This window comes from Chelonoidis abingdonii, chromosome 1, assembly GCF_003597395.2.
Source record: "Chelonoidis abingdonii isolate Lonesome George chromosome 1, CheloAbing_2.0, whole genome shotgun sequence".
Taxonomy (NCBI): domain Eukaryota; kingdom Metazoa; phylum Chordata; order Testudines; family Testudinidae; genus Chelonoidis; species Chelonoidis abingdonii.
In genome coordinates, this window is record NC_133769.1 from 323,659,110 (window position 1) to 323,686,276 (window position 27,167).

General features: G+C 41.0%; 1 protein-coding gene across 2 annotated transcripts in view; it reads left to right on the forward strand.

Annotated features, from left to right (window-relative positions):
• Positions 1-27,167, forward strand: part of STARD13 (StAR related lipid transfer domain containing 13) — a 551,580-nt gene that overhangs the window by 128,326 nt on the left and 396,087 nt on the right. For both annotated transcript variants that reach the window (XM_032791937.2, XM_032791938.2), the window contains exon 3: positions 26,910-27,056. In XM_032791937.2, coding sequence (XP_032647828.1) covers positions 26,910-27,056 — 147 coding nt within the window. The remainder of the gene's footprint in view (positions 1-26,909; positions 27,057-27,167) is intronic.

Consider the following 27,167-nt stretch of genomic DNA (forward strand, 5'->3'; position numbering starts at 1 on the left):
GCTACTATAAGGTGGGTGTGTAACTGGCTGGATAACTGTATTCAGAGAATAGTTATTAATGCTTCCCAATCCTGCTGGAAAGCTATAACAAGTGGGGTTCTGTAGGGGTCTGTTTTGGGACTGGCTCTGTTCAATATCTTCAATCAACGACTTAGATATTGGCATAGAAAGTACGCTTATTAAGTTTGCGGACGATACCAAACTGGAACGGATTGCAACTGCTTTGGAGGACAGGGTCAAAATTCAAAATGATCTGGACAAATTGGAGAAATGGTCTGAAGTAAACCGGATGAAGTTCAATAAAGACAAATGCAAAGTGCTCCACTTAGGAAGGAACAATCAGTTTCACACATACAGACTGGGAAGAGACTGTCTAGGAAGGAGTATGGCAGAAAGAGATCTAGGGGTCATAGTGGACCACAAGCTAAATATGAGTCAACAGTGTGATACTGTTGCAAAAAAAGCAAACGTGATTCTGGGATGCATTAACAGGTGTGTTGTAAACAAGACACGAGAAGTCATTCTTCCGCTCTACTCTGCGCTGGTTAGGCCTCAACTGGAGTATTGTGTCCAGTTCTGGGCACCGCATTTCAAGAAAGATGTGGAGAAATTGGAGAGGGTCCAGAGAAGAGCAACAAGAATGATTAAAGGTCTTGAGAACATGACCTATGAAGGAAGGCTGAAAGAATTGGGTTTATTTAGTTTGGAAAAGAGAAGACTGAGAGGGGACATGATAGCAGTTTTCAGGTATCTAAAAGGGTGTCATCAGGAGGAGGGAGAAAACTTGTTCACCTTAGCCTCTAATGATAGAACAAGAAGCAATGGGCTTAAACTGCAGCAAGGGAGATTTAGGTTGGACATTAGGAAAAAGTTCCTAACTGTCAGGGTGGTTAAACACTGGAATAAATTGCTTAGGGAGGTTGTGGAATCTCCATCTCTGGAGATATTTAAGAGCAGGTTAGATAAATGTCTATCAGGGACGGTCTAGACAGTATTTGGTCCTGCCATGAGGGCAGGGGACTAGACTCAATGACTTCTCGAGGTCCCTTCCAGTCCTAGAATCTATGAATCAACTTGAGGAGCTTTAATACTCACACTAATAATAATACCATTGAGGTAAAAAGACTGAGAAGACAAAACAAACTGGGAAATACCCCATACTCTAAACGTGACAGTACAAATTCTGAGGTTCATGGTTCCTTTTGAAGATAAGGGAAAAATGCATTATACATGCAATGAAAACTATTTCAAAACCAAATGTCTTCAAACAAGTCAAAGCATGCATTTCACATATGGGGGAGGGGGAAGGCAACAGTACAGGTTTAATTAAAACTGCTACTGTAATGCTGTAATATAGGTTGGAGCCCTCTGTTTTATTTACAGGAATAAAAAATTACTGCAAATTCTATAGGGATGTTTTAATAAAAACAATGCTGTATAATGCTTGATATAAATATATACAACATTGTATAGTTTTAATTTACATTCATTAGATTATTTTACGTGCAGTGATTTGCAATTTTGCACAAAGTTCCTATTAAAAGGATGAGCTTAAATTACATTAGGTGGAATGCAGATGTCTGAGCTAGCAAAAAAAGACACTAGAGTTTCTGGTATTCCCAAGCAAATTCCCATCTTCTTATTCAGAAATTGTGCCTGGATGCTTACTTTGTCTTACAAATAAAGGCTTGATCAGAGAAAGAGCTGATGGTGCTCAGCACTTACCACCTCTAATGGGACCCCACAAGGGAACTCAGCAGCTGTCAGGATCACATCTAAAATGGAATAAAATAAAAGTTGGGTAAAATTAAGCTATCAAGGAAAAGCCTCCTGACAGTACAAATATATAAGGTTAGGCAATAGTCTCCTAAGCAGAGCTGAGCAGAAAAAGGGATTCCATTTCATTAGGATTTTGCTATTCTAAAATTTGATTTCATTCCTATTTGGAATTAAAACTGAAAATTTTAAAATTCTCCTTGAATGGGGATGGGAAGTATACTTATAACATTTGTGGATGACATCAGTCTGGGAGGGGCTGCAAGAACTTTGGAAGTAAGAATAAGATTTCAAATCACCTTGAGGTAAATTGAATAATTGGTCTGAAATCAACAAGATGAAATTCAATAAAGACAAGTGCAAAGTACTACATTTAGGCTAAATCAGATGCACAGCTACAAAATCAGGAATTACTGGCTAAGCAGTAATACTTCAAAATTTGATAGGGCAGGGGGTTATAGTGGATCATAAATTGAACATGAGTCAACAATGTGATGCAGTTACAAAAAAGATGGATCTAAAGGCAGGGGAGGCCTGGAATTACTTCAAGTCAAAGTTGCAGAAACTATCAGAAGCCTGCATCCCAAGAAAGGGGAAAAAATTCATAGGGAGGAGTTGTAGACCAAGCTGGATGAGCAAGCATCTCATAGAGGTGATTAAGCAAAAGCAGAAAGCCTACAAGGAGTGGAAGATGGGTGGGATTAGCAAGGAAAGCTACCTTACTGAGGTCAGAACATGTAGGGATAAAGTGAGAAAGGCCAAAAGCCATGTAGAGTTAGACCTTGCAAAGGGAATTAAAACCAATAGTAAAAGGTTCTATAGCCATATAAATAAGAAGAAAACAAAGAAGAAGAATTGGCGACCACTAAACACTGAGGATGAGTTAAGGGTTAAATCTAGGACATGGCTCCAATATCTAAAACAAATACTGGTTGTCTCAGTCTTTAATGAGGCTAATGAGGAGCTAGGGATAAGGGGTATGACAAATGGAATTGAGGATATGGAGGTAGAAGTATTACCACATCCGAGGTAGAAACCAACTCAAACAGCTTCAATGGGACTAAATGTGGGGCCAGATAATCTTCATCCAAGAATATTAAAGGAACTGGAACATGAAATTGGCAAGCCCATTAGCAAGAATTTAATAATCAGTAATCTTAGGGATGTAAACATATTGACTGGACGAATTGCTAACATAGTTCCTATCTTTAATGAAAAAGGGAAAATATGATCGGGGCAACTACAGGCCTGCAGTTTGATATCTGTAGTAGCCAGGTCTTGAAATTAATTTTGAAAGGCAAAAATAGTCACAGGACATTGAGGTTCAATGGTAATTGGGACAAAATACAACATGGTTTTTACAAAAGGCAAATTATTAGGGATCGTGTCCAATACCAAACCTGATCTCCTTCTATTGATAACAATTTACAAGCATGAATTTAATACTCAATTGTCGCTAACATTTGACACGGTCCTCATCTTTTAGTTAATGGAAAAGAGGGATCAAATATGAAAATGCAGGGTGTTGCAACATCATCTTCAGAGTAGTCGACAGTCCCATGCGAAAGTATTGGGAAAAATGGGGATCATGACTGAAAGGCTAGAAACTGGTTAAAGGACTTCTGACATACTGGAAGGTGAACTGGTCAGGCTGAAAGGAGGTTACTAGTGGAGTTCCTAAGTGGATAGTTTGGTACCAATTTTTATTAATCTTTTTTTTGCGACCTTGGCACAAAAAGTGGGAATGTGCTATTATTAAGTTTGGCAGATGACACAAAAATGGAGAGGTATTGCTAACACAGTAGATAGACGCATGACATCATACAGGAAGAATCTGGACTGACCTATAAACTGGAGTAATGTAATAGGTTAAATTTAATAGTGAAAATGCAAAGTCATAGCATTTTAGAGATTATAACAAGAATTTTGGATTATACAATTGGGGACACTTCAGTTTGGTAAGTAACCAGAGAGGGAAGGACCTCGAGTATTGGTATCACAGGATGACTATGAGCCGCCAATGTAATCATGGCCGTTAAAAAAGCTATTGCAGTCTTGGATGCATCAGGTGAAGGTATTTATTTCGTGGAGTTCTTTTTGAAGTTCTTCAACCAGTCGCTGTTTGGTTTTAAACTATCTTGAGTCAGTTTTAAGTACGCTGCAAACTTTGCCACCTCACTGTTCTACCATTTTCTCCTAAACTATGAATAAGTTGAATAGATTGGTTCCTAGAACTGACCCTTGGGAAACACCACTAGTTACCCTTTCCAAATCTGAAAATTATCATTTATTCCTACCCTTTGTTCCTGTCTGTCTTAACCCAGTTCTCATCCATGAAAGGATTTCCCTCTTATCCCATTGACCAACTTAATTTACTTAAGAGCCTTTGGTAAGGTACCTTATCAAAGGCTTTCTGGAATCTAAGTACACTATGTCACTGGATCCCCTTGTCCACCTGTTTGTTGACCCCTTCAAAGAACTCTAATAGATTATTAAGACGTGATTTCCTTTACAGAAACCATGTTGACTTTTGCCCAACAAATTTATGTTCTTTCTGTGTGTCTGACAATTTTATTCTTACTGTCTGTAATTGCTGGGATCATCTCATTAGCTATTTCCAGTCACTGGGTACAGAAGCTGATTTAAGAAAAGGTTACAAACCATAGTTATTAATAGTTCCGCAATTTACATTTGAGTTCTTTCAGAACTCTTCGTGAATGCCATCTGGTCCTGGTGACTGTTACTGTTAAGTTTATCAATTAATTCCAAAACCACCTCTAATGACACTTCAATTTGTGACAATTCCTCAGATTTGTCACCTACAAAGGATGGCTCAGGTTTGGGAATCTCCCTAGCATCTTCAGCCGTGAAGACTGAAGAAAAGAATTCATTTAGTTTCTCCACAATGACTTTATCATCTTTAAGTGCTCCTTTTCTATCTTGATCGTCCAGGGGCCCCACTGGTTGTTTAGCAGGCTTCCTGCTTCTCATGTACTTAAAAAACATTTTTTTATTACCTTTTGAGTTTTTGGCTAGCTGTTCTTCAAACTCCTTTTTGGCTTTTCTTATTATATTTTTACACTTAATTTGGCAGTGTTTATGCTCCTTCTATTTATCTCACTAGGATCTGACATCCACTTTTTAAAAGATGCCTCTTTATCTCTCACTGCTTCTTTTACAGCAGCCCCCCATCAGCTCCCCTTTCCCCTATGTTCCCCATGTGGCAGCCATCCAGCAGGCTATCAATTGCCAGGCAGTTCAGCTGTCCCTCCCCCTCCTGCTTGCTCTGTGTGTGTGTGTGTGTGCGCACGCGCACGTGTGCGCTGTCAGGGTGCTCTCCCCCCTGCTCCTGCTCCTTTACCCCATCCGGCCATCTCCACAGAGCAGCGGGGACAGGACAGGGCTCAGGACAGAGGGAGCTTGCTGGCAGCAACTGCTGTCTCAACTTGCTGATCAACTTAAAAAGGCAGCGGGCTTAGTGTGGAGTCAACATACTTAAAGGGGCAATGCAGTCTCTCTCTCTCACACACACACACACACACTGTGTACGTGTCTGTCTCTCTCTGCCATGCTGTCTCCACTCCCTCCATTCGTGCTGCCTTGTAGAGTGTGAGGCTACATTAACAACGTGTTAACTCTTGAGGGCTCGGCCGAGTGCTAGTTAATCATTTAGCAGTAAGGCATTCCCTGAGAAATGTCCCACCTTCTTCCACGTTCTGACTCCACCACTTCAACCAAGCTATGCAATCATCATTGCTGTGTACAGTATTAAATTGTTTAAAACTTGTACTCTGTGTGTGTATATATGTATATATATATGTATATGTGTGTGTGTGTCTTTTGTCTGGTGAAAAAAATTTCCCTGGAACCTAACCCCTGCTATTTACATTAATTCTTATGGGGAAATTGGATTCACTTAACATTGTTTCGCTTAAAGTAGCACTTTTCAGGAACATAACTACAACGTTAAGTGAGGAATTACTGTACAAGCATTTCAGTTGTTTCCTTCAGACCTCCCTCCATTTTCTAGATGGATTTGATATGGTCCTTTCATTAATACCTAGCTTACTATGCCAATCGGTATCCGTATTTTCCTTCTTGCTGTCCATATTCTTGCCTTGTAATGTTCCATTATCTCTTCTATATCTTCATTCAGCTGATTTTCCTCTTCCTTTGTACTGAAGTCATCCGTGGAGATTTCACTAGTCTCTCCAAATCTTCTTTCCTCGCCTCCTATTTTAAGGCCCTTATGAGTTGTGCCAGATTAATACCCCAGATACTCAAGTGGAGTCCATCAGTCAAGAAGAGTCTTCTTTCTATGAATGTCTCTCAAAGATCGATCATCCCAAACCATTCCTTAGAGCACCAGTCATTGAGCCATCTGTTGATATTCATTGTCTAGACACAGCTGCGCTCTCCTTCTATAAGGACCAGAAGTATTCTGCTGAAAATCACCTGAACTCTCACTTCAAGTGTCTTACCCAGCCAAGCGTAGTTGTCCTTGATCTATTTCACTCTATTTAGAAATGTAGCTGTTTATTCAGACTGTTTTTTTCATGTTGGTGAAGAAAACAGTTGCAAAATATGGAGTTAGAAAGGAACTAAGGCCAAAACCTAGCCACTTGCATAAAAAAAAATTGCATAAAAAAAAGTGCCTAACTAGGAAAAGCTGCTAAGAAACCAATATCCTCCTTATTATGGAACAATAGTACTGAAGGAGTGAAACAAATCCTATAAAATGATTGTTTGGGATTAAACCACTCAAGAGTTCTCTTCAACTGTATTTTTCCCCAATCTCTTGACCAAGAATTAATTGTCCTAAAACCTACCCAGAATCAAATGTCTGAAATTAGGAAGTGAAAAACTATTTTCTTCCTGTTTCTACAGGATTTCCCTGAGTATTTCCATCTCATGATGATCTTATTAGACAAGCCAAAATTTGCAGGTTTATTCAAAGAGCATTTGTACAAATTTTACACTACAGAAATGCAGAACTGACCTGGAATTTGTGAAAGAATTATTAAAAGTCATACTTACCTTACGTACAAATAAATTTAATGAAAAATATATTCTAAGTTGTTTTCTATCGCTTTAATTACAAGATATAGATCTCAAATAATGAAAATGAGAGACTTCTTACAAAAAGTGGATATACAGCTAAACATCTTGAAACAAACATTGGGTGGCTTGATTTTTTAAAAACTATTTTAATTAATTTTAACATGCAATCACATAAATTTGATTTTTACTACAAGAGGAAGGAATAGGGATTTGGGTTTTATTTGGGGCATTATCTGTATTGCAGTAGTGGCCAAAGTATACAGTTAAGATCAGTTGTGCTAGGTGCTGTACAATACAGGGGTTCCTGCCCTGAAGAGTTTACAATCTAATTTAAATAACATGGGCTAGATTTGCTACTGCCAGTTTCTCCTAGGCAGTGTGTGAGATGAGCTGCAAGGGATTTGGGACTGCCTGATTCTGGGGCTAATTCTACACCAGTCCCTCCCCTTGTGTAACTCTCAGGCTACTCTTCAGTGGCTGACTATGGCTTCTAAAGGGATCAGGGCCTCCAGCCAGGCCCCCTTCTGGCTCCTGACACACACCTTGTGTACACCCACTAGGAAGATCAGCCTGTTTTCTGGCCTTTTGCACTCCAAAGAGGTCAGATCACTAAGAGAGAATATGGCCCTATAACTTATTGTTTAATATGTCAGAACAAAAGAAGTTGCCTCAGATCCTTCAAGGAATGTACAACTTACATATTCTGCTCTGCCTGTGTGCAGAACTCACAGGGAGTTCGGGTTAATTGTGCTTTTGGCTAAAGAGTCTTCTTGCACCCACATGAGAGCTCAACTCAGTCTCACTGTTCATAGGGTGAAGTATATTCTATAACAGAGGTAAATGGTTATTTTTCTCTCACTGAACAGATACCAGCTATGATAGCTAGTGTGGCACCAGTCTCAGTTTTGTTAAATTTGACATTCATATGTAAAAATATGGTCTAGATTATCCATTCAGATCCTTAAGTATTGCACACATGGAGATGGCAGAATATCTGAATCAAATTACCATTGGGATCTGAGAGTTTAGCCCTGAAACTGAGCAGAATCAATCTCTGTAGCCATAGTATTTGTCCTGACATCTCTCTTCAGTGAGTTTGCCCATTCAAGATAATATAGCTTTGACTTTGAGAAATGCATGTGTAATGAATATATGCAAAAGACCTCTCAGACATATAAGTAGTCATTTCTGAGTCAGTTCTGTGAGCAACTGTCATGCTTATCTGAGAGCATGTAATTGTATTGTAATTTTTAATATATGGACACTAGGCTCCAAGTTGCTTATGCACTTGGATGTGCAATTGCACATACACTTTTGAAAATCTGGTCCTGTCTTTAAATTACCTCTAAATCTTTCCAAGTTCTGCTTTTCTACCAGCCATGAACATTAAGGATCTAGGAATGTTAATACAATGATCATCTATAGTGCTTTCTATCTTAAACTATTACAGTATAGTATTACAGTTGTACAGTACAGTACAACTAAAACTATTCTTCACTCTACTAGTCCTGGGGAATTGTGTGTGAAAAATTAAAAGTTCAGTGCTGAAAAATTAAAAAATCTGCACACATTTTAAAATTCTGCTTATTTGTCAAAATAACAATATATAATCATTCCAGTTTCAATTATTTTGGTAATTTATTTCAAAATACCTGTCAACAATACAGACAACAGCAAAAAAGATTCCCCCAGAAGTAGAGAGTTAAATAAACCCCGACAACAACCCAGTTCCAGTTAGGGGGTGCTGGAGGATGCTCCAGGGGACTTTGTGGAGCCCCCAGAGCCCATCTGCAGGGCACCCCTGAGCCCAGGCAACCCCCCCACCCCCCAAGCCCAGCCATGCAGCACCCACAGGCCAGTCAAACCTCACTACCTGATACCAGTAAGCGCCTTAGCCTCTGGCTGGGATTCTCTTAGAATCACCCTCCTCTTAACAAAGCTACAAGAAGGTTAGCCACTAGCTGACCCAGAGGGAGCAGGTCGGAGCCCTCATTCCTGGACAGGGCCCCCCCCCTCCATATTTTCTTTCCCTTTATAAAGAAACTTGTTTTGCCACCTTTGTCGGTTTAGTCTCCGAGATAATATCACTGCAGATCCGTATTTTCTCTGAGTTGTCACATTTTGCAGTAACGTGAATAACTTGTATCTTATTAGATTTCAAACAATGTATTTATGACATGTCAGCTTTTAAATAAATATCAGGATACCAGCGTGTGAGGTGCAGTAGGCCAGGCCTGAGAAGTTGCTGACCCAGGGTAGTGAACCACAAATGGGTCTCCATGACACAGAGCCGGTGGCTTCTCCCTACACCATCCCCCAGACCCCGACCCCGACCCCGAGCCGGGGGGGGGGGTGCACCCCGCTGTGCCCGCTCCATTCGCCCTTCCCTCCCAGCTGGGGGCTCCTTCCTGCCGCTCCTTCCCCCCTCCCGGGCTGAAGACTCCGCCCTGTCTCCGCGGCGCGGCGGTTCTTTTCTGGAACGTTAGGTCGCGCTCTAGGATTGCAGCCTCTGTCTCACGAGACCAACCACCCGGTGGCGCCACAGCCTCGCGAGACAGCGGCCTCTAACCACGCCTATCTCATGACATCATACACTGACACGGCGGGAAGAGGAACCAGAAGCCTTAGGAAGTGCGGTGCCGCCCTTTAATCGGAGGGGGTTGTATTCAAAATTATTCTACAGGGCTGGCTCGAGCCGGAGCTTTCTGGCTGGGAACAGACTGTTATTGTTCGGAGGGGATGCACGCGCGGGGGAGGGGATCCGTAACAGACACTGTCGAACTAAGGCGCCTATGTGGAAACGGAGGGGCGGGGCTGCGCCCAGAGCTCACGGGGAGTGTCCCCCTAACCACCCGTCTCCGTGATGCGCTGCAGGCACCGGTCGCCAGGGCTCTCCCTTCGCCAGCTTTGGGGGAATCTGGTCATGGGGGAGGAGCCGGGGCGGCCGGTGCTAATGGCGGACTGGAGCCTCCCCGGCCTGTGGTAATGCGGGGGGGGACCTGGCTGCCCAGGCCGGTGTTAATGCTCCTGCCTTGTTTCTTCTCTAGCCGTGGGCTCTTCAGAGGCCTGTAACCAGATAGAAGCAGATGTCCCTTCCAGTGTATTTCACCCTGTGCCCCAGCCAGTCTGTGGGCTGGGAGCGCCCTGTTTTCAGATGACATTTCGCAGCAGAACCTCCCACTGGCAGGTCCCTGTTGAGACTTTCACGTGGTGAGGAACGGGCTCTCCCTGTATGTTCATACGCAACCCCCCATCGGTAGGCAAAATTACTCCTGCCCAACACATCCTCTCCTGTAAGGCGGCACTGAGAACTGTGGCGTTCACCTTTGAATGCAGGCTAATTTCCAGCACAGGCTCCTGTATCCATTGCACACGGAGCGATGAACTCAGAGAACAAACTGGCAGCGACAGGGGTTCAGTATTTGACCATGGGCATAACATCAGACACCTCAGATCTGTGGCATGGAAATAATAATGCCCGCCTGTGAGCCTTAATTAAGCTACGTTAGTAAAGGTCTTTGAGGTTCTCAAACAGAAAGTGTTCTAGAAGTGCGATGTATCATTGTAATGCCTGCCTTTCCTACTTCTCTCTTATAAGATTTTTATAGGTAGAAGTAGAAGGAAAAATGTCAGTTTTCAGTGGACATAATATAATAAACAAATAGTTCTGCTAGGTCTAAGTCCTGGTATTTTTTTTAATAATATCAATTTTCAGTGGGCTGCTGTTTATCTGCAAGACAACTTATTTCAATAAAAGTAATTGTTTGCAGTGTTGTAGGCATATTGATCTCAGGATATTAGCGAGATAAGGTGGAGAGGCAATATATTTTACTGGACCCACTTCTGTTGGTGAGAGAGAGAAGCTTTCAGCCTATACAGAAGAGCCCTGTGTACACTGAAAGCTTGTCTCTTTCACCAACAGAAGTTGGTCCAATAAAAGATATTGCCTCAGGTTCACCCACCTTGTCTCTAATAAAAGTAATTGTCATTTGAAAGCCATTACTTGGTATTTAGTTGTTAAATAATGTTATGACTTTGTGAGAAATGCATATAAATTAGTGGATTCAGCACCTTTTTTGGAGCAGTTATACTTAGGTATTACAAGACAGCGTTCGGCCTCTGTTACACTAGGTCAACCTCACTGACTTCAGTGGAGTTATACTGGTGTGTAACAGAGGGGAATGCAGCCCATAGCATGTAAGATCAACCTGATCCCTCTCCTAGACCTTTTTAACATTTTTTTTATATCTCTGTTAATACTTTATTAAATTGGAACAGGACAGTGACATAGAGTTCAATAATGTTAAATAAATCAGAGATGTGTTACCGATTACAGTTATATATATTTAAGAACACTGTGAGAACCTTACGTAATTATATGAATTGGTATGCAAAATAATTACATTTTATTCATTAACTGTGAGCTCTATCATTGTGGTACTTTTGTTTCTGTAAAAACTTCAAGAGACTTTTAAGCATATGTAATATATTGTTTATCTTTCTTTTATGTGAATTGAAAGGTATCAATAGATATTTAATTCAAAGAAAATATGTAGATCTATTTCAATATATATTTGAACACTCCTGAATCCCTTAAGTCCTTTCTTAGGTGTTAACTGCAGAAAATTCAGACTTAGACAACTTCAAAGCCTTACATGATCTCACCAACATTTTTTTCCCCTCTCTGTCTTACTCCCTTTAACCCCTTTAGGTCTCCCAGTACTCTTCCCTTACATCTCCTCCTTCGCACTACACATAGTGTCATACTTCTTCTCTGTCAAACATTCTCTTCTCCTTCATATCTAGGGTGACCTGTCCTATTTTGGTGGGGACAGTCCCTTTTTGAAGCCCTTTCCTGGACGTCTGAACTTTTTTTTGCCAAAATGGGCATTTGTCCCATTTGCTCTTGCCGACTGGGCATGCGGTGCGGTGCAGAAGAACATGCAGGGGAGGCAATTGGAGATGCCAGCCGCATGCTGGGTTCCAGTGACCTGCAACAGCCTCGCACATTGGGCTTGGGGTGAGCTCAGGTGAGCAGCTGGGAAATATGGTCACCCTGTTCATATCCCTCAACCTCAAGAATTTTTCCTTCACTTGTTTTCCCACCATTAAACTTTGCATGCTGTCTCTTTACTGATTGGTTTACCTTTATATTTTCTTCTAAATTTTAGATTGCAAGATCTTGAGGGTAAGGAATGTCTTTGGTAGGGCACTGTGAATATTTGTGATCCTATAGAAATATTAAGAATAATTTGTATGCTGCAAATATTATAATATATACTTAGTAAGAAATAGATTCTAAAGCATTAACAATTATTAGGAAACCATCAGTAAACTACCACAGAACTTTTCAAACTAAGATTTCTCTGTAAAGTTCTTTAATCAAATATAAACCTCAGAATAGGCTTTCCTCGTTTCATCTTGTGTCTTATCTTGTAGTGTTATCTTTCTTCATAGTGTGAAGAAGGCCCAACAACAATATTGGCATCTCTTCACTTATTTTCTATTTATATGTAGTATTTTGTAAATTACATTTTTTATAAATGTTGTAGACCGCACATAAATGCAATATTAGTTGTATTCCAAGAAATGGTCAATAACTGAAATAATTGCTCTTCCAATTTTCTTGCAATCCGCACTATTTCATACTTACATAAGAATTTTGTTATGCAACTCAGACAGTTCTATAGATATATAGAAGAGCAATATTTTCAGAACTAAGATCTAATTTTACGGTTCCTTGTGAGGAGTGTGTGGGGGGGGGCAATCTTTAAAGGTATTTAGGCAGCTGAAGATACAGATAGTGAGATATTAAAGAGTGCATAGGCACTTAACTCTGATTGGCAGTGCCTAAATACTTTTAAAAATCTGACCTGGTATATTTTGATTGAAGTGTTGACTCTTCATGGATATTTTTGGGAAAATGGCAAAACTTTGCTTCTGCCTGATTTGTTTGTATGTGTTTTCTCTGATTTTTTTTTCTTGGATGTGGAATACAAAGCTATTCGCTGATATGTTGGTTCTTCAATTTCTATCTTTAGTACAAGGGAAATCTTGTCTTTACATCTTGAAAGACACATGATGAAGACAGGAAACATGGCACTTCCTATTTATTAACCTAACCAGAAAGCAAAATGTCAGACGCTTTCTGCATAAACTGTTTGCATCATTTTACCAGTTTTATGCCAGAAGGGACTATATATAGCATGAAGCTATAACGCCTCAGCTTGTGGAGTCATTAGCTCTTAGGAGTTATGCATGGTTCGCTGATCACTGTTTGGAAAGGAAATTACCAAGAAAAATGTTCAGGTTTGTTTGCTTGTCAGTATATCTCTTCCATTGCTAGTGCTCATTGGAGGCAGGGGACCCAATGCTCCACAGAGGTACACCTATGAAAAATGGTGTAACCGAATGAAGACTCAGCCCCTTGATATTTATCATCAGGTAAATATAGAAAATAACGGCTAATGCATTGTTCCAAGTTCACTCTGGTTGTATTTGCTGACCTGCATAGGCAGCAAAGCAATGAAACTAGAAGTAACCCTGTGAGCTCCAAATTTGTCATTTAGTTGCATGAGTAAAGCATTCATAAATAGTAAATATAGTGAACATCTATAATATTGCTGCACAGGAGTTCAATGATACATTGTGTTGATATTTTAATTTGATAATATGGGGCTTTTAAAACTCTAAGTCAACATCTCTTCCTACTTGATTTGCTTTGGCAGAGACTTTAATCAAATTCATCCAAATTTTGAGGCTGATCTTCACAGCTCTCCTTCACCAGGTAGTTGTGTGGCATTATAATTCTGTGCTTGTGGTTTTTGTTTTATGCAAAGCTGACCATACAGAATCATTTGAGCCCAAGAACACTTGCAGGAAAATACCCTTCTCTAAATTGGAGTATGGTGTTCAATTATATTTCATATGCTCACGATGACAAAAGTTACCATTTTGCTGTAGTAAGTAATTTTTGATAGAGTGAAGCATAATTGGTGGAGTCTGATACCTTCCTGAGCAGTAAATCATCTGGGCATTCTTGGTCACTAATTTTGATATTCAAGAACAATCTAATGTCTCTTGAAGACAATGCCAAGAGAGGTATGAATGGGCCAAACTCAGAAGTTTGAGTGTGGAGCAGGTGTAGATGGAATGTGAAAAGGAGAGTTTAGTTGTTTAAAGGTGAAGAAAATAGTGGAAGAGATAGTGCTGACGGGGCACTGGTTCTGAGGTAGCTGAAGATGGGATAAGCCAAGAGAATCATTCATATGCTGAACAGGAGCAGATATCAATAAAGAAAACTTGTCTGGTTGTTTGGATGCCAATTCCGTAGCGTGTGTTGACAATGCAAATTTGTCAGCCTGTTTGTGAAATTCAGTGTTGCCTGACATCATTGTTTGTTAGAAGGTGAGAATGTTTTGTTGCAGGCAATGTGAACTGAAGAAAAGTTTGTTTGTTTGTTTTTTTAATAAATTTGTTAGAACAAACCAAACTTTCTATTTTCTGTTTAAAAAAATACCCCCCCCGTTTCCAACCAATGTAATTTTTAAAAAGAAAATTCCTTCCCCAAAATTAGTTTTCTTTTTAAAAATCAGACTTCTTATTTATAGATTACTGCTCTTCAAAGGTTCTGTGGCTGCATGCTAACGTTTGAAAGGCTTTGCTTACCCTCAAGAGAGCACTTCTGGGGGAACTAAGACAAGCAATGGGGGTGTTCTTAAAAACACCTAGGACTCAAGGACTGGGCTTCCCCAGGCCCTTATTTCATATAGTGCTGGTGTCTATAACACAGCCTTCAAAACCTATAAATCAACTGCAAATTAAGGACCAGATTTACCAGTGGACTTCAGCTGTTTTGCACTGGTGATGCCAGGCAGCTGTAAACCCACCTTCATTGGCCAGTGTGCACTGGCTGCTTTGCACTGCTCTGGTGTGCGTCTGCCTTTAAAAGTTCAAATAAAAGAAAAAAAATAAGATTGATATTACATATTTTCAAATCATAATATCACATGGTAACATGATTGGGTTTCTTGTTATTTCTCAGGTATGAAATTTTTGATCATTTAAAAAAAAAAGGAAATTCCAAGATCTAAAACTACATTAAGATGGCATTAAGGTTGAGTATGCATAAGTAATTTAAAGGTAAAAAAATATTACAGGACAGTTGTATCCCTAAGCTAAGCATTACAAACCTAGGAAATGTAGAGTTAAGGTTACTGTTAAATTTAAACATGTTAGGTTCTGGAAATGCACAGTTAAGGCACCCAAAGATGCTGAATTCTGAGCTGTAGTGACACCATGAGGGGGGAAAAGGGGCCAAACCCCCTCCCCCCATGTAATGTACCTTTAAAATCAGTTAAATCTAATCTTGGGCCGCAAACACCAAAATGCCTTAATCATAATCATATGATTATGCATAATGTCACTGCAACAGAACTGATTTGGAGAACTATGTAGTTCAAAAACCAAAACATCCTTAGGAACATATACACAAAGGAGAAAGTGGTTAGCCAGCCAGGAAAAACAAATCATCATACTCACATTCAGGTGTGTTTGGGGAGGGTTCATATTATTGAAATTAGGTTACTTTTCCTGTAAAAGGTTTTTTCTGTTAAAAAAAATCAGGTTAAATCTTTAATATTTTTAAATTGGGGAAAGGGCTAGGATTGCAGCAGCACAACTGGTACAAATACTTTCCCCCTCCCCACTGTATTTCGGGCTCATAGTATCCAAATCATACTTATGTTGGTTTTGGAAGATTTGGCAAAAAGAGGTTTTCTCAGACCCCACATACTGAATCACAGAAGAGCCTAAGGATATGTGTTTTAATTTCTATGCTTTGCCCTCCATCAAGCTGTGCTTACGGTCACTAGAAGATATACATGTCAGAAAAAGCAATAGAGATTGCAGCATTTTGTAGTGTGCATGTCAAAGAGCAAAAGTTAAAAAAAAAAAATTGGTAGGGGTTAGGTGACATTGGGCTAAGTGGAATCTTCCTAATGTAAATGAGTCACCTAGCTATGTACTCCCCTGTTTGGTCTTACTCTTGCTATCAGGCAGGAATAATGTGGCTGCTAAACAGTACTCTCATTAGTGCAAGATTGGATTCTCTTGTCCTCATCACTTTTCATCTTGTGTTCACCACATGCTGACTGAGTAGCCTGATGTTCAGAATTGAATAACTTCCAAAATATGGTGCTCTTTTCAAAATTCCAGTCACCAGTGATTGCTGAAATCTAATGAACAATCATGATTTAAGTTCTTGTGGAGATATAACAAACAAAGCATTTTATAATCAGAGAAAATGCTGAAATTTTTATTTTCAAATGGACTTGGACAATTCACCTTAAATTTAGAATCAAACGTCTGTGCTGAGTTTCCTCTCTCACATCCTTGCACTCCCGAACACACCTTCTTACCTTCTTGTATACGCATTTCTAATCTGATAATTTTAGAAGGGTAGCAAAAAATATCAAGGAATATTTACAGATATGGTATACAAAACTGAAAAGTTGTAGTTAAGGCTGCAGTTAAGACCATAACAGAGAAGTTTACCTTAATTGCTTTGGCATAATATGTATATAATAATCCTTTTTGGAGGAGAATGCTACATATTAGTTACTACTCTTAAATGTAAATAACTAATGTAATTGTGTGTTATGCATAAAAGTTCCCTTTAGAAATCTGTTATGCTCAATAAGGAAACAGGGCTGTCAAGTGATTAAAAAAATTAATTGTGATTAATCGCACAATCATGCTGTTAAACAATAATAGAATACCATTTCTTTAAATATTTTTGGATGTTTCCTACATTTTAAAATATTGATTTCAATTACAACACAGAATATGTCTACAGTGCTCACTTTATATTTATTTTTATTGTAAGTATTTGCACTGTAAAAAACCAAAAAAAATAGTATTTTTGAATTCACCTAATACAAGTACTGTAGTGCAATCTCTTTATCATGAAAGTTGAACTTACAAATGTAGAATTATGTACCAAAAAACCTGCATTCAAAAATAAAACAATGTAAAACTTTAGAGCCTGGAAGTCTGATCAGTCCTAATTCTTGTTCAGTCAATTGCTCAGACCAACAATTTTGGTTGCAATTTGCAGGAGATAATGCTGGCCACTTCTTGTTTACAAGTCCCCTGAAAGTCAGTACAGGTGTTCGCATGGCGTGGTTGTAGCTGGCGTTGCAAGATATTTATGTGCCCGATGCATTAAAGATTCACATGTCCCTTCATGCTTCAACCACCCTGATGACGGATTCTGCTTGATAGCGATCCAAAGCAGAGCAGACCAACACATGTTCATTTTCATCATCTGGTAGATGCCACCAGCAGAAGGCTGATTTTCTTTTTTGATGGGTTGGGTTCTGTAGTTTCCGCATCTGAGTGTTGTTCTTTTAAGATTTCTGAAAGCATGCTCCACACCTCGTCTCTCTCAGATTTTGGACGGCACTTCAGATTCTTAAACCTTGAGTCGAGTGCTGTAGCTATTTTTAGAAATCTTACATTGGTACCTTTTTTATGTGTTTTGTCAAATCTGCTGTGAAAGTGTTTTTAAAATGAACATCTGCTGGCTCATCATCTGAGACTGCTATAACATGAAATATTTGGCAGAATGCAGGTAAAACAGAACAGGAGACATACAATTCTTCCGCAATGACTTCAGTCATAAATTTAATTAACACATTTTTTTAATCAGCATTATCAGCATGGAAGCATTTCCTCTGGAATGGTGGCTGAAGCATGAAGGGACATACAACTGTTTAGCATATCGGGCACATAAATACCTTGCAATGCTGGCTACAAAAGTGCCATATAGACTCTTGTTCTCACTTTCAGGTGACATTGTAAATAAGACGCAGGCAGCAGTATCTCCCATAAATATAAACAAACTTATTTGTCTTAGCGATTGGCTGAACAAAAAGTAGGACTGAATGGACTTGTAGTTTCTAAAGTTTTACATTGTTTTCTTTTCAGTGCAGTTATGTAACAAAAAAACTACATTTGTAAGTTACACTTTCATGATAAAGAGATTGCACTACAGTACTTGTATGAGGTGAATTGAAAAATGCCATTTATTTTGTTTATCATTTTTACAGTGCAAATATTTGTAATAAAAAAATATAAAGTGAGCACTGTACATCTTGTATTCTGTGTTGTAATAGAAATTGATATATTTGAAAATGTAGAAAAACGTCAAATATGTAATAAATTTCAATTGGTATTCTATTGTTTAACACTGTGATTAATTGCAATTAATTTTTTGAGTTAATCACGTGAGTTAACTGCGATTAATCAACAATTCTATATGGCAGGTGTAAATATACAGCTATTTTGAGCATAAGAGAATGCACTGTAGCCCCAATTACTTAGAAAATGGTCATAAAACGTCCTCTCTGGGTCTGGTCCTGCTGTCTTCTTGCGGGCGAAACTGCTGCTACTAATTTCAGGGTTGGGTTGTATCTCTATACAAAACTCCCTTTGAGAATCTAGGGAATGCGTGAGTGGAACAAGAGGCAAATGTGGTATTGAGTCACTGGAATACTTTCAGTAAGTCATTTGTTTGGGATTTTCTCCAGAGATCAGAGAGAATTTGCCCTTGAATGTATGCTTATATATACGTATATGTAAAATACAATACACACACACAGAATATGGCACTGGTGTTTTTGATCTAGGGTTCAGTCATTTATGTTATTAGTGAATGACTACATAGTTGTACATTACATTTACATTAAAACAATTGGCTTATTGAAATTGAACTGAAAAACACAAGACATCAATAAAATCTGGAATTGTGCAACCTTCCCATAACCCCAATGCATGTATGGCTCAAATTGAAAGGCTTTTTAATTTGATTATATGATGAGTTCTGGCTGCAAGGGTAACCCTGACCTCGGCATATTCTATAAGAACTTATTCATTTCTGCCACATTCCTTCAGTTTAAGTTTAGATTTGCTGGCAGCCACCATGTCTATTGCAACAAGCTTCACATGCAAAATATTGAAACAAATGTGCCTTTTATCACAGATGTTTTTGCTGAATAGGATTACTGAAGAAAACTAAGAAGCCACAAAACAGGGTGCAGAACCTTTTCTGTCCCAGAGGCATAAACTGCCGTACTGAATGTCTGGAATGTATTTACTTCTCATTCTGAGAAAAGAACAAATTGTTTTGTAGATTATGGGAAAAAACTCTTGTGCTTCATTTCCACCTGTGCATTCTCACTGACTGCAATGGCGTTCTATGTGTGCAAGTGAGCACAGAATGTAGTCTTATATGCTTAATGTTTCTTAGATTAGATTCACTTACTGTTAAAAAAACAAACCAAAAAACAAACAAACCAGTGTTAATCTCTGATAGGAAACAACAGGCTGTAACTATGTTTTATGTTTGGTTGATTATCCAGTATGTCTCACTAAATTTGGTGCAGTTAGGTTAATTCTACATATGTAGTAACTGTAACTTTCTGAAGCATAATAATACATTGGTAGTCTTCTGTTCTCTGTTTAAGCACAGATCTTATCACTAGCAAGGGATTACGTATTTCATTGATTTTATACTTATCACACAGGAATATTTTCCCCCACATTTAGTGGTGAATCCAATCCTCACTGTATAGCCTGAGTATTTCAGTGAGGTGATAGATATTCACAACACAAAGGAATCCACCCCACAGGCTAGTGTGCCTGCTCTTGCCTACTAGTGATGTAAACTTCATACCCTAAGTGTGCCCACTCCACAGAGCAGATAGCCTGGGAAGAACTGCACCAGAATGGATCCTCTGGCCTATCTCTTCTGTTCAGACACTATGCCCAAACACACACTTGTGTGAAGGGACACCCCATGGAGCTAGGCTCCACACAACGTAGGAAATGTTCCCATATGCCCCCCTCCAAAACTCTATACCAATTCAATTTCCATGAGACCCCTGCACCCACAGGTATAGTCACAGACTCAGCTGAACCAATTTGGTTCCAATGAATGGGAGAGATTTTGAGAGCTTATGCAGGGATGTGCACCCACCGCCTCTTGGGCAGACAATGGACAAAGGCAAGTTGTTGACGCTGCCCTTTACCAAAGTAGAGTGGGGACACAAAGATCACTGAAGACAAACCAGCCTGAAGGCGTGAATAATAGCTATGGAATGGATTCACTGCTGCTCCAGATCTTGTGAGGTGAATCTGCCATTTCTATTGAACTCAGAGATCTCAGGCACCCAACTCAGTTATCTAGGCTAGGCACTGGGTAATGGATTTGGTCCTTTATGATTGAGTTCAGTGCAATGTCTTCTGTTACAAATCCTACTGTGAAAGCTCTGTGTACCATTAGTTTTTTGCAATTCAGCAATAATTTGAGTCAGCATAAAAAAATATATGGGCTATCAACAATTATTCCAAATGCAGTTTTTGTGCCAAATTTCCAATTAGTGGATGCCATTTTATTAACTAGACCTATTTAGTTTTATCCTATACAATAATGAAAACCCATTTTCTCCTCTTCCCCTTAATTTAATGGATATGATTTAGAGTTTTATTGAACTAGAAAAGAACAAATCTTAATGGAGGAATCAAAGAGTTTTACTTTTTGGTAACTCTTTACAGCTTGTATTTCTTAGCTCCTTGACTACAATTTTTGCCTGTTCTCTAATAAACTTTATATGAAGAATGCAATGGTTTGTTCTTGGTATTTCTTTAAAAGAAAAGTAAACTTATTTGTAAAAAATGGTTTTAAGAGCATTCTATATTAATCAGCTATTGGTAATTGTTGAATAAATACAAAGACGCATTGATTCAAGAGGTAAATACTTCCCAAGACAAAGGCAAGGTTGATACTTTCCTCCCAGGACAATAAATCTTGTTTTCTGCCACATTAGTTGATATATTGGCTATTGTGACATAAATTTAGACTATCTTAATGAGAAATATCTGTAAATCTTACTCACTCTCTTTTACGGACTGGAACCTCAAAAGTAGAGCGCTTTTTTTCTCTCTCTCTAACTTTCCAAAAGAAAGATTAGAATCCCAGAAAAAAACGTTATTTTATTCTTAAGAGGTAAGTAATATTTTTTTCTGGATTTCTAATTGAATCTTTGCATGTTTGTTACCTGGATGGTCAATATAGTCTTCATAGAACTCATTGAAGTCAGACACAATTTACTCATTTCTGTATGTAAACTGACTCATTAGCATTGTCCCATATCTGATTACCACTGACTTTGGAGGAAGACAATTTTTATAAAATTGTTTTGTCAGTTTATATCTCAATAACGATGTCTAGAAACTTCAGATTGGATTATTCCATTAGATTTTGGTAGACTACTAAATCTGTTTTTTGTTTTTACTTGTTTGAGGCATTTTGAAGAAAATATTCATCCTTTCCTTAGTTTTGTAAAGACAAAGTTATCAAGATGTAAAAATTCAGTAAAATGCAAGACCTTTACTTTGATTTAGAAATTGACATTGTAGAAGTACCAAATATTGACACTATATCTTATATAAGACCATCTCACTCAAACAGAATGTGGCATGACAATTTCTTTTTTGTAGTGTCTCTTTCTGCGTAATGTATATTGTGCTTGTCCCTAAAAACAATATAAAAAGTTTTGTAAAATATAGTAAAGAATTATATAGGAATATATCAAGTAATGTAATTTTGAATAGATACAAATCTGATCTTCACTACAGTTTAGGACTTTTGACAGCACTCCTTGAAAAAACGTTCACTTATGAATAATAAAAATGCTTAAACTATGTTTGGAAAAAATAGTGACATTATGTCCAGTTTTCTGTTCTCTGAAGCCAATGCTAAATACAAGTAGAGCCAAAACTATCTCCCTAAGTAAGGAAGCATGGTTTTCTTGTTCAGACACAGGACTGGGAGTCTGAAGATCTGGGGCTTTATTCTTCTTTCCCTTATTCTGGTGCAAATCAGGAGTAACTCCATTAGGGAAAAGGTAGTTACAGTGGTGTAATACTGGTGTAAGATGAGAATTATTCTCCTAGATTCTATTTCTGCCTGTGTTGTGTGACTGTGAGTAAGGGCTTGGCTACACTGGAGAGTTGCAGCGCTGGTGGAGGGGTTACAGCGCTGCAACTCACTCTGTGTACATACTTACAAAGCCCAGCCAGCGCTGCAACTCCCTAGCTGCAGCGCTGGCTATACACCTGGTCTGATTGGGGTGTAGCGATTCCAGTGCTGGTGATGCAGCGCTGCTCATCAGGTGTGGACACCAACAGCGCTGTTATTGGCCTCCACTGCCCTGGGCTCAGGTGACCCGCCCTTTAAAGGCCCGGCATTTTAAACTCTCCTTCCTGTTTGCTCAGCCAGCGTGGAGTGCATCATCCTCACTGACCTGCCTCCATGCCCGCAACGGCCCAGCATGGGCAATGGCGAAGCTGCAGGACCATCATCAGTGTTTGAGGGTGAGAGGAAGCTGTGACAGTTACAGCTGCGCTCCAGCCATAGAATCTACGATATCTATGGGCAATTACAATCCTTGCTGCCAAGGGGCCGATGAACGGACGCGCTTCCGTTGGAGGTAAAGTAAAGGATGTGCGGTGCCTTGCAAAGCCGTGAGGGAAACTGCGCTAGGTGCTGCCCCACAACTTGCCGTTTTTACAAATCATGCATTAGATTGGTGCAACTCTTTGGGGGGTGGACCCGACTGCCAATCGTGGGACCCGATGGACAGTTCAGAGCCGGGGAGGGGTGGGGAGGCTGTGGAGGACAGACAGTGCGGTTCCTGGAGGGTGGTGGAGGTACCCAGGAGTCCAGGAGATGTGGCCGAGCTCTCGCCAGGAGGAGTTCGCGTCGGCAGCCAGTGGTACGTTGTTGGTCATGACAGGAAGGGAGCGTGTTCCGGTAGGCGCTTTAAATGTGTTTGGAAGGAGGGGGCGTTATGGATGCCGGCTGTGTTGCCTGCCTAGTGGGGCACTAGCCCATTTGTCTTTCACGTCTGGGAATCGATCTGGTTTATCTCTCAACTTCTTGCCGGCGCATGGGCAGGTGTGCTTAGTCGCAGTCGTTTATGAGGAGGCTCTGTGGGCCTTGGTCCAGGCAGGTACATGTCGGATGTGCTGCGGGTGTGGACCCTTGGCTTCCACAGGCCAGCTCACGGGACGGGGGCGGTCCCTTGCGGGCGAGACCCTCCCCTCCTTCCAAGGTTATGCGAGCAGGGATATATATGGAGGATTAATCTGTGGAAAATGTAGGGTATGTTCAGTGGCACTGTCCCTGATGCTCTCTGTTCCTCAAGCAACACCCCCCCTGCCCTACTCATCAGCAGTCCATCAGGGGAGTTGCGCGAACATTGGTTCTTGTGACCCTTGTACGCCTGTCTGTTGTGGTTGCCCTCTGTGCTATGTTAGGGTGGTGCTGTGGCTACAGAGGAGTCTCAATTCCAACCTGTTTACCATGCGCTCTGATACTGTTTCTGTTTTGGTTTCTGTTTCTTTTTTAAGTGACTGCGATACGTCTGCTTATCCTCAGAAGAGATCGATGAGAGGGAAGGAGACAAGGGAGTGGTGTAGCCGTTTGATCCGTCTGCCAGAGGACAGTGCGGCACGGATGGGAGACCAAAAGCGCATTGGGGCGGCCAGCGAAGCGGAACCAAGAATTGCTAACGAGGACAAGCTTGGCAAGAAGAACCACAAACCGCCTTATCGCCTCCTGGCGTTGCCAACGACTGTTGCATCATGAGCTGCGGCAGAGCTATCCATGTAGCCACCCATCCGAAGCTCTCTCCGTGTCTCCAGTGTTTGTTACCCCCTCCATACCCGCTTCACACCATCTATGCCCCCACTATGACGTACACTACCAGCCTGAGAACTCACTCTTACCCTGTCACCCAGCCACCGCGGACATACGTATCACTGAGTGCAGCAGGCATGCAGAGCACTCAGCCCAGGATATATCAACAAGACTGTGTGTCAGTCACCACCCCACTCTCTATGTGCTGTCTCATAAGGTCTTTGTCTTAAACGTTATGTTATTCATGAAAGAACTACAACGACACCAGGGAATAACTTATACGCACACTCGCTAGAAACCATCAAGGCACAAACGTTTATGTTGGGCTTTCGACCGCATTCTCCCGCAGCATGCGGATACTACTTGAACCTGTGGCTGGCCTCCCTCTAGATAGCCCGCCTCTCGGCTGCAATTCAACCTTAGCGTTGACTCGGGGTCCATTCGACACGGATCGTTCCACGCTTCTTTCACAGACAGATTATGGGGGGCCTGCAGAGTAACCGCAGGGATGCTGCTGTCCCAGTCTGCTTCCGGACACACTCAGCGCCCCTTTAACGGCCGAAAGCGCATCCAAAGTCATTCTGCACCGGCTCGCCTGTGTTGACCGTCCTTGCTCTGTCAAGCCTCCTGTGTACGGTTTCATGAGCCAAGGCCCTTACAGTAAGCAGGCTCTCAAGGATCACAACTGGGCATTTCGACGTCCCTTGTGGCTTTCGGTCTGGGAAAAGTCCCGCTGCGCTTCCTGAACAGCACTGTTCAAAAGATGGTGCATGATGCACCTTCCAGGCCAGCCTGTCTAAATGTCAGTGAAACGCCCGGTGATCACAAGCGCCTGGGAACCTAGAGAAATACCCTTCCGATTTGTACTCGGAGTGCCTGGTGGGGTGGGCCGAGGGAATATGCGTCCCATCTATTGCCCCCTGTTCGGGAACCATTTGTGACAGCCTCCGAGTGTCCTGCACGTTCCGAGGTCACGGTTCTTCTTCGCGGATGCGATTTGGCCCTGCAAACTTGCATCACCTATTCCAACGGTCGATTTCTCCTCCAACTGGTGGGGACCGATTGGTAGCTGTTGGAGTTGCCATGTTCAGCTGCAAAAGCCACCCGTTCTCACTTGACAGGGCAGCTCTCATATTCGTGTCCTTGTGCCGCAGGGTGGGGGCGAGCTCACACACGTTCCATGAGTGGCTTTTCTCTCGAAAGTTCTGCAGCCACTGCTCTGTCATCCGACTTGCAAGGACGTGTGATCCCACCACTGAGTGCTTGTTTCCCAAGCCAAAGCGGCTTTCCACGCTGCTGCGCACGTCCGTTACTGCACGAAGCATTTAGTGTCACATGCGTCAGTGAATCTATATCTGTCTTCATCTATCTTCGTCGGACTCCTCACTGTCACTTTGGAGCATAAGGAATAGCCAACTGACCATGATGTGCTGGCCTCATCAGCAAAGTCTCATCCGGAGCTGGGCTGCCATTTCTAACAGAACCCGCTGGCAGACTCCAATTTGACGAAACTGTGGAGCGATGACCACGCGCGAGTGGGACAGGAGCGGAATGCCCCGGACCCTTCCGTCCCCTGTCCGCAACGCCACACGCCAAATGGAGAGGTGCTCTTGGGGATGTGGCCGCCAATGCCCACTACCAGCAGCGCGTCGCAACTGACCTGCAAATCGTCGAGCACACTGAGCAGTGGTGTACATGTGAGATTGTGGCCCGACTGGCAGCTTGTGGCCTGACCAGTCTGTACGACCACAGCTGTAACTCCCAGTGCTGCACATTTCCAAGTGTAGCCAAGCCCTAAGTTATTGTCCTCTCTGTGTCCCAATTTCCAGCCCCCACAAAGGATATGATTCACCAAGAGGATATATAAAATGGGAATAATAATACTTATCTAGCACACAGGGATGTTGTGTGGCTTGGCTCTTTAATGTCTGTAAGGTGCTTTGAGCTCTTTGGAAGGACAGTGCTATTTTGCTACAAAGTAATGTTAGTAATGTTAATATTTGTGTGCACAGTCTATTAAAATTGACTTGTGAAATGATGTTTATATGAAAATATACATAGCCAAAGTCAGCTGGGTGAAAGAAGAATAAACCAAAGCAGCTCAAGATAGGGAATAGTTTGCACTATCCAGAAGGGGCTGGCTTTGATGACAAGGGAATCCTTCAGCTGCAATTGCTATGATTCTTGTGGCCTCATATTTAGAAATGTTTCACGTAACTAACAATTTGAACATAGAAGAACAGGAGCTAGTTCCTCGGGTCTAAGATCCATCACCTTTGCATTGCCACATCTTCCTAATCTGGTGGCCCCCAAGAGCCCAATTTTGTGCCCCCCCCCAATTAAGAGTACTCTCAGAGCAGGTCTAATTTGTGCTCAGTTTCATATTCTCCCTAAAGGTCATTCTGGCATTTGGCATTCAGTGAAGTGCAATAGCCCTCCAGCCATGCCCCCTTCACTGGTGTGAGTTATAATGCTAGCATTTGATGGTGTGAGTTACTCTTTATAGGTATCTGGGAAGAAGTGGGCCTTTAGGAGTGATTTGAATGAGGAGAGGGAGGGAGACATGGTGCTCTTGGGATTTAGAGTCATTGCATATATAGGAAGATGGCTGAAGAGGAATAAGCAGAGGGGTTTGAATGGACATGATGTGGTTCAATAGATGTCCAAAGATGACAGTTTTAGCAGCTGTGCTTTGATGGATTAAAGACTCCTACATGGAAAGAAGTAATATATATATCAGGGAGTAGGTTTCAACAATCAAGGCAGAAAAATCAACGGGAAGTAGAGTAGTGTTTTGACCAGACAGAATTTCAAATTGATCTGAAGGAAAAAGGCAGCAAGATTTGATGATAGCCTGGATGTATAGGTAGGAGGGAAAGTATGGAATTCAGGATGACCGTCAAAGTTATGAGGGTAAGTGACAAAGAGAATAGGGATGTTGGCCACTCCGATGGAGAATGTTGCAGATAGAAAGGATTTTAGAAAAAAGTAAGAAAGAAGGTTCTTCTGGGGCATTCTGAGTTTGAACTGACAGTGGATCATCCCAGATGATGTGTCAGAGACATATTTGCATGTGCACAACTGGATGGAGTGTGACTAGTCAGACATAAAGAGCATCTAACATGTGTCAACAGGATAGAAATGATAGTTGAAGCCTTCTAAGTAGATGAGGTCAACTCAGGATAGGCAGAGAGTTGATCATCCAGACTTTGTTGGGGTTTTTTGGAGTGTAGTTTTAAAAACAAATCTACAAATCATGAAGAGCTTTAATATTTTCAGACTTCATGTGTGTTTGGTTTTCTTTTAGACCCAACCAGAAAAAAGATCTGAGTGGTCAGACTCTATGTCATCTCTCATGAAGAAACTGGAACAATTGAATTTAGATATTGAAGAGGCTCTCAGTGCTGGCTCTTCTCCTTCCAGCACTCCTTCTACGGAAAAGCGCAAACAGCCGGTAAGAATGCACACCCCATTACAGAATGTGACAGATTTTTAAAACCTTGTAATTAGATTTTAGTCAAGGAGGGGTGTTCAGATCCAGACCAAGTTTAGGCTGTTTTGGATG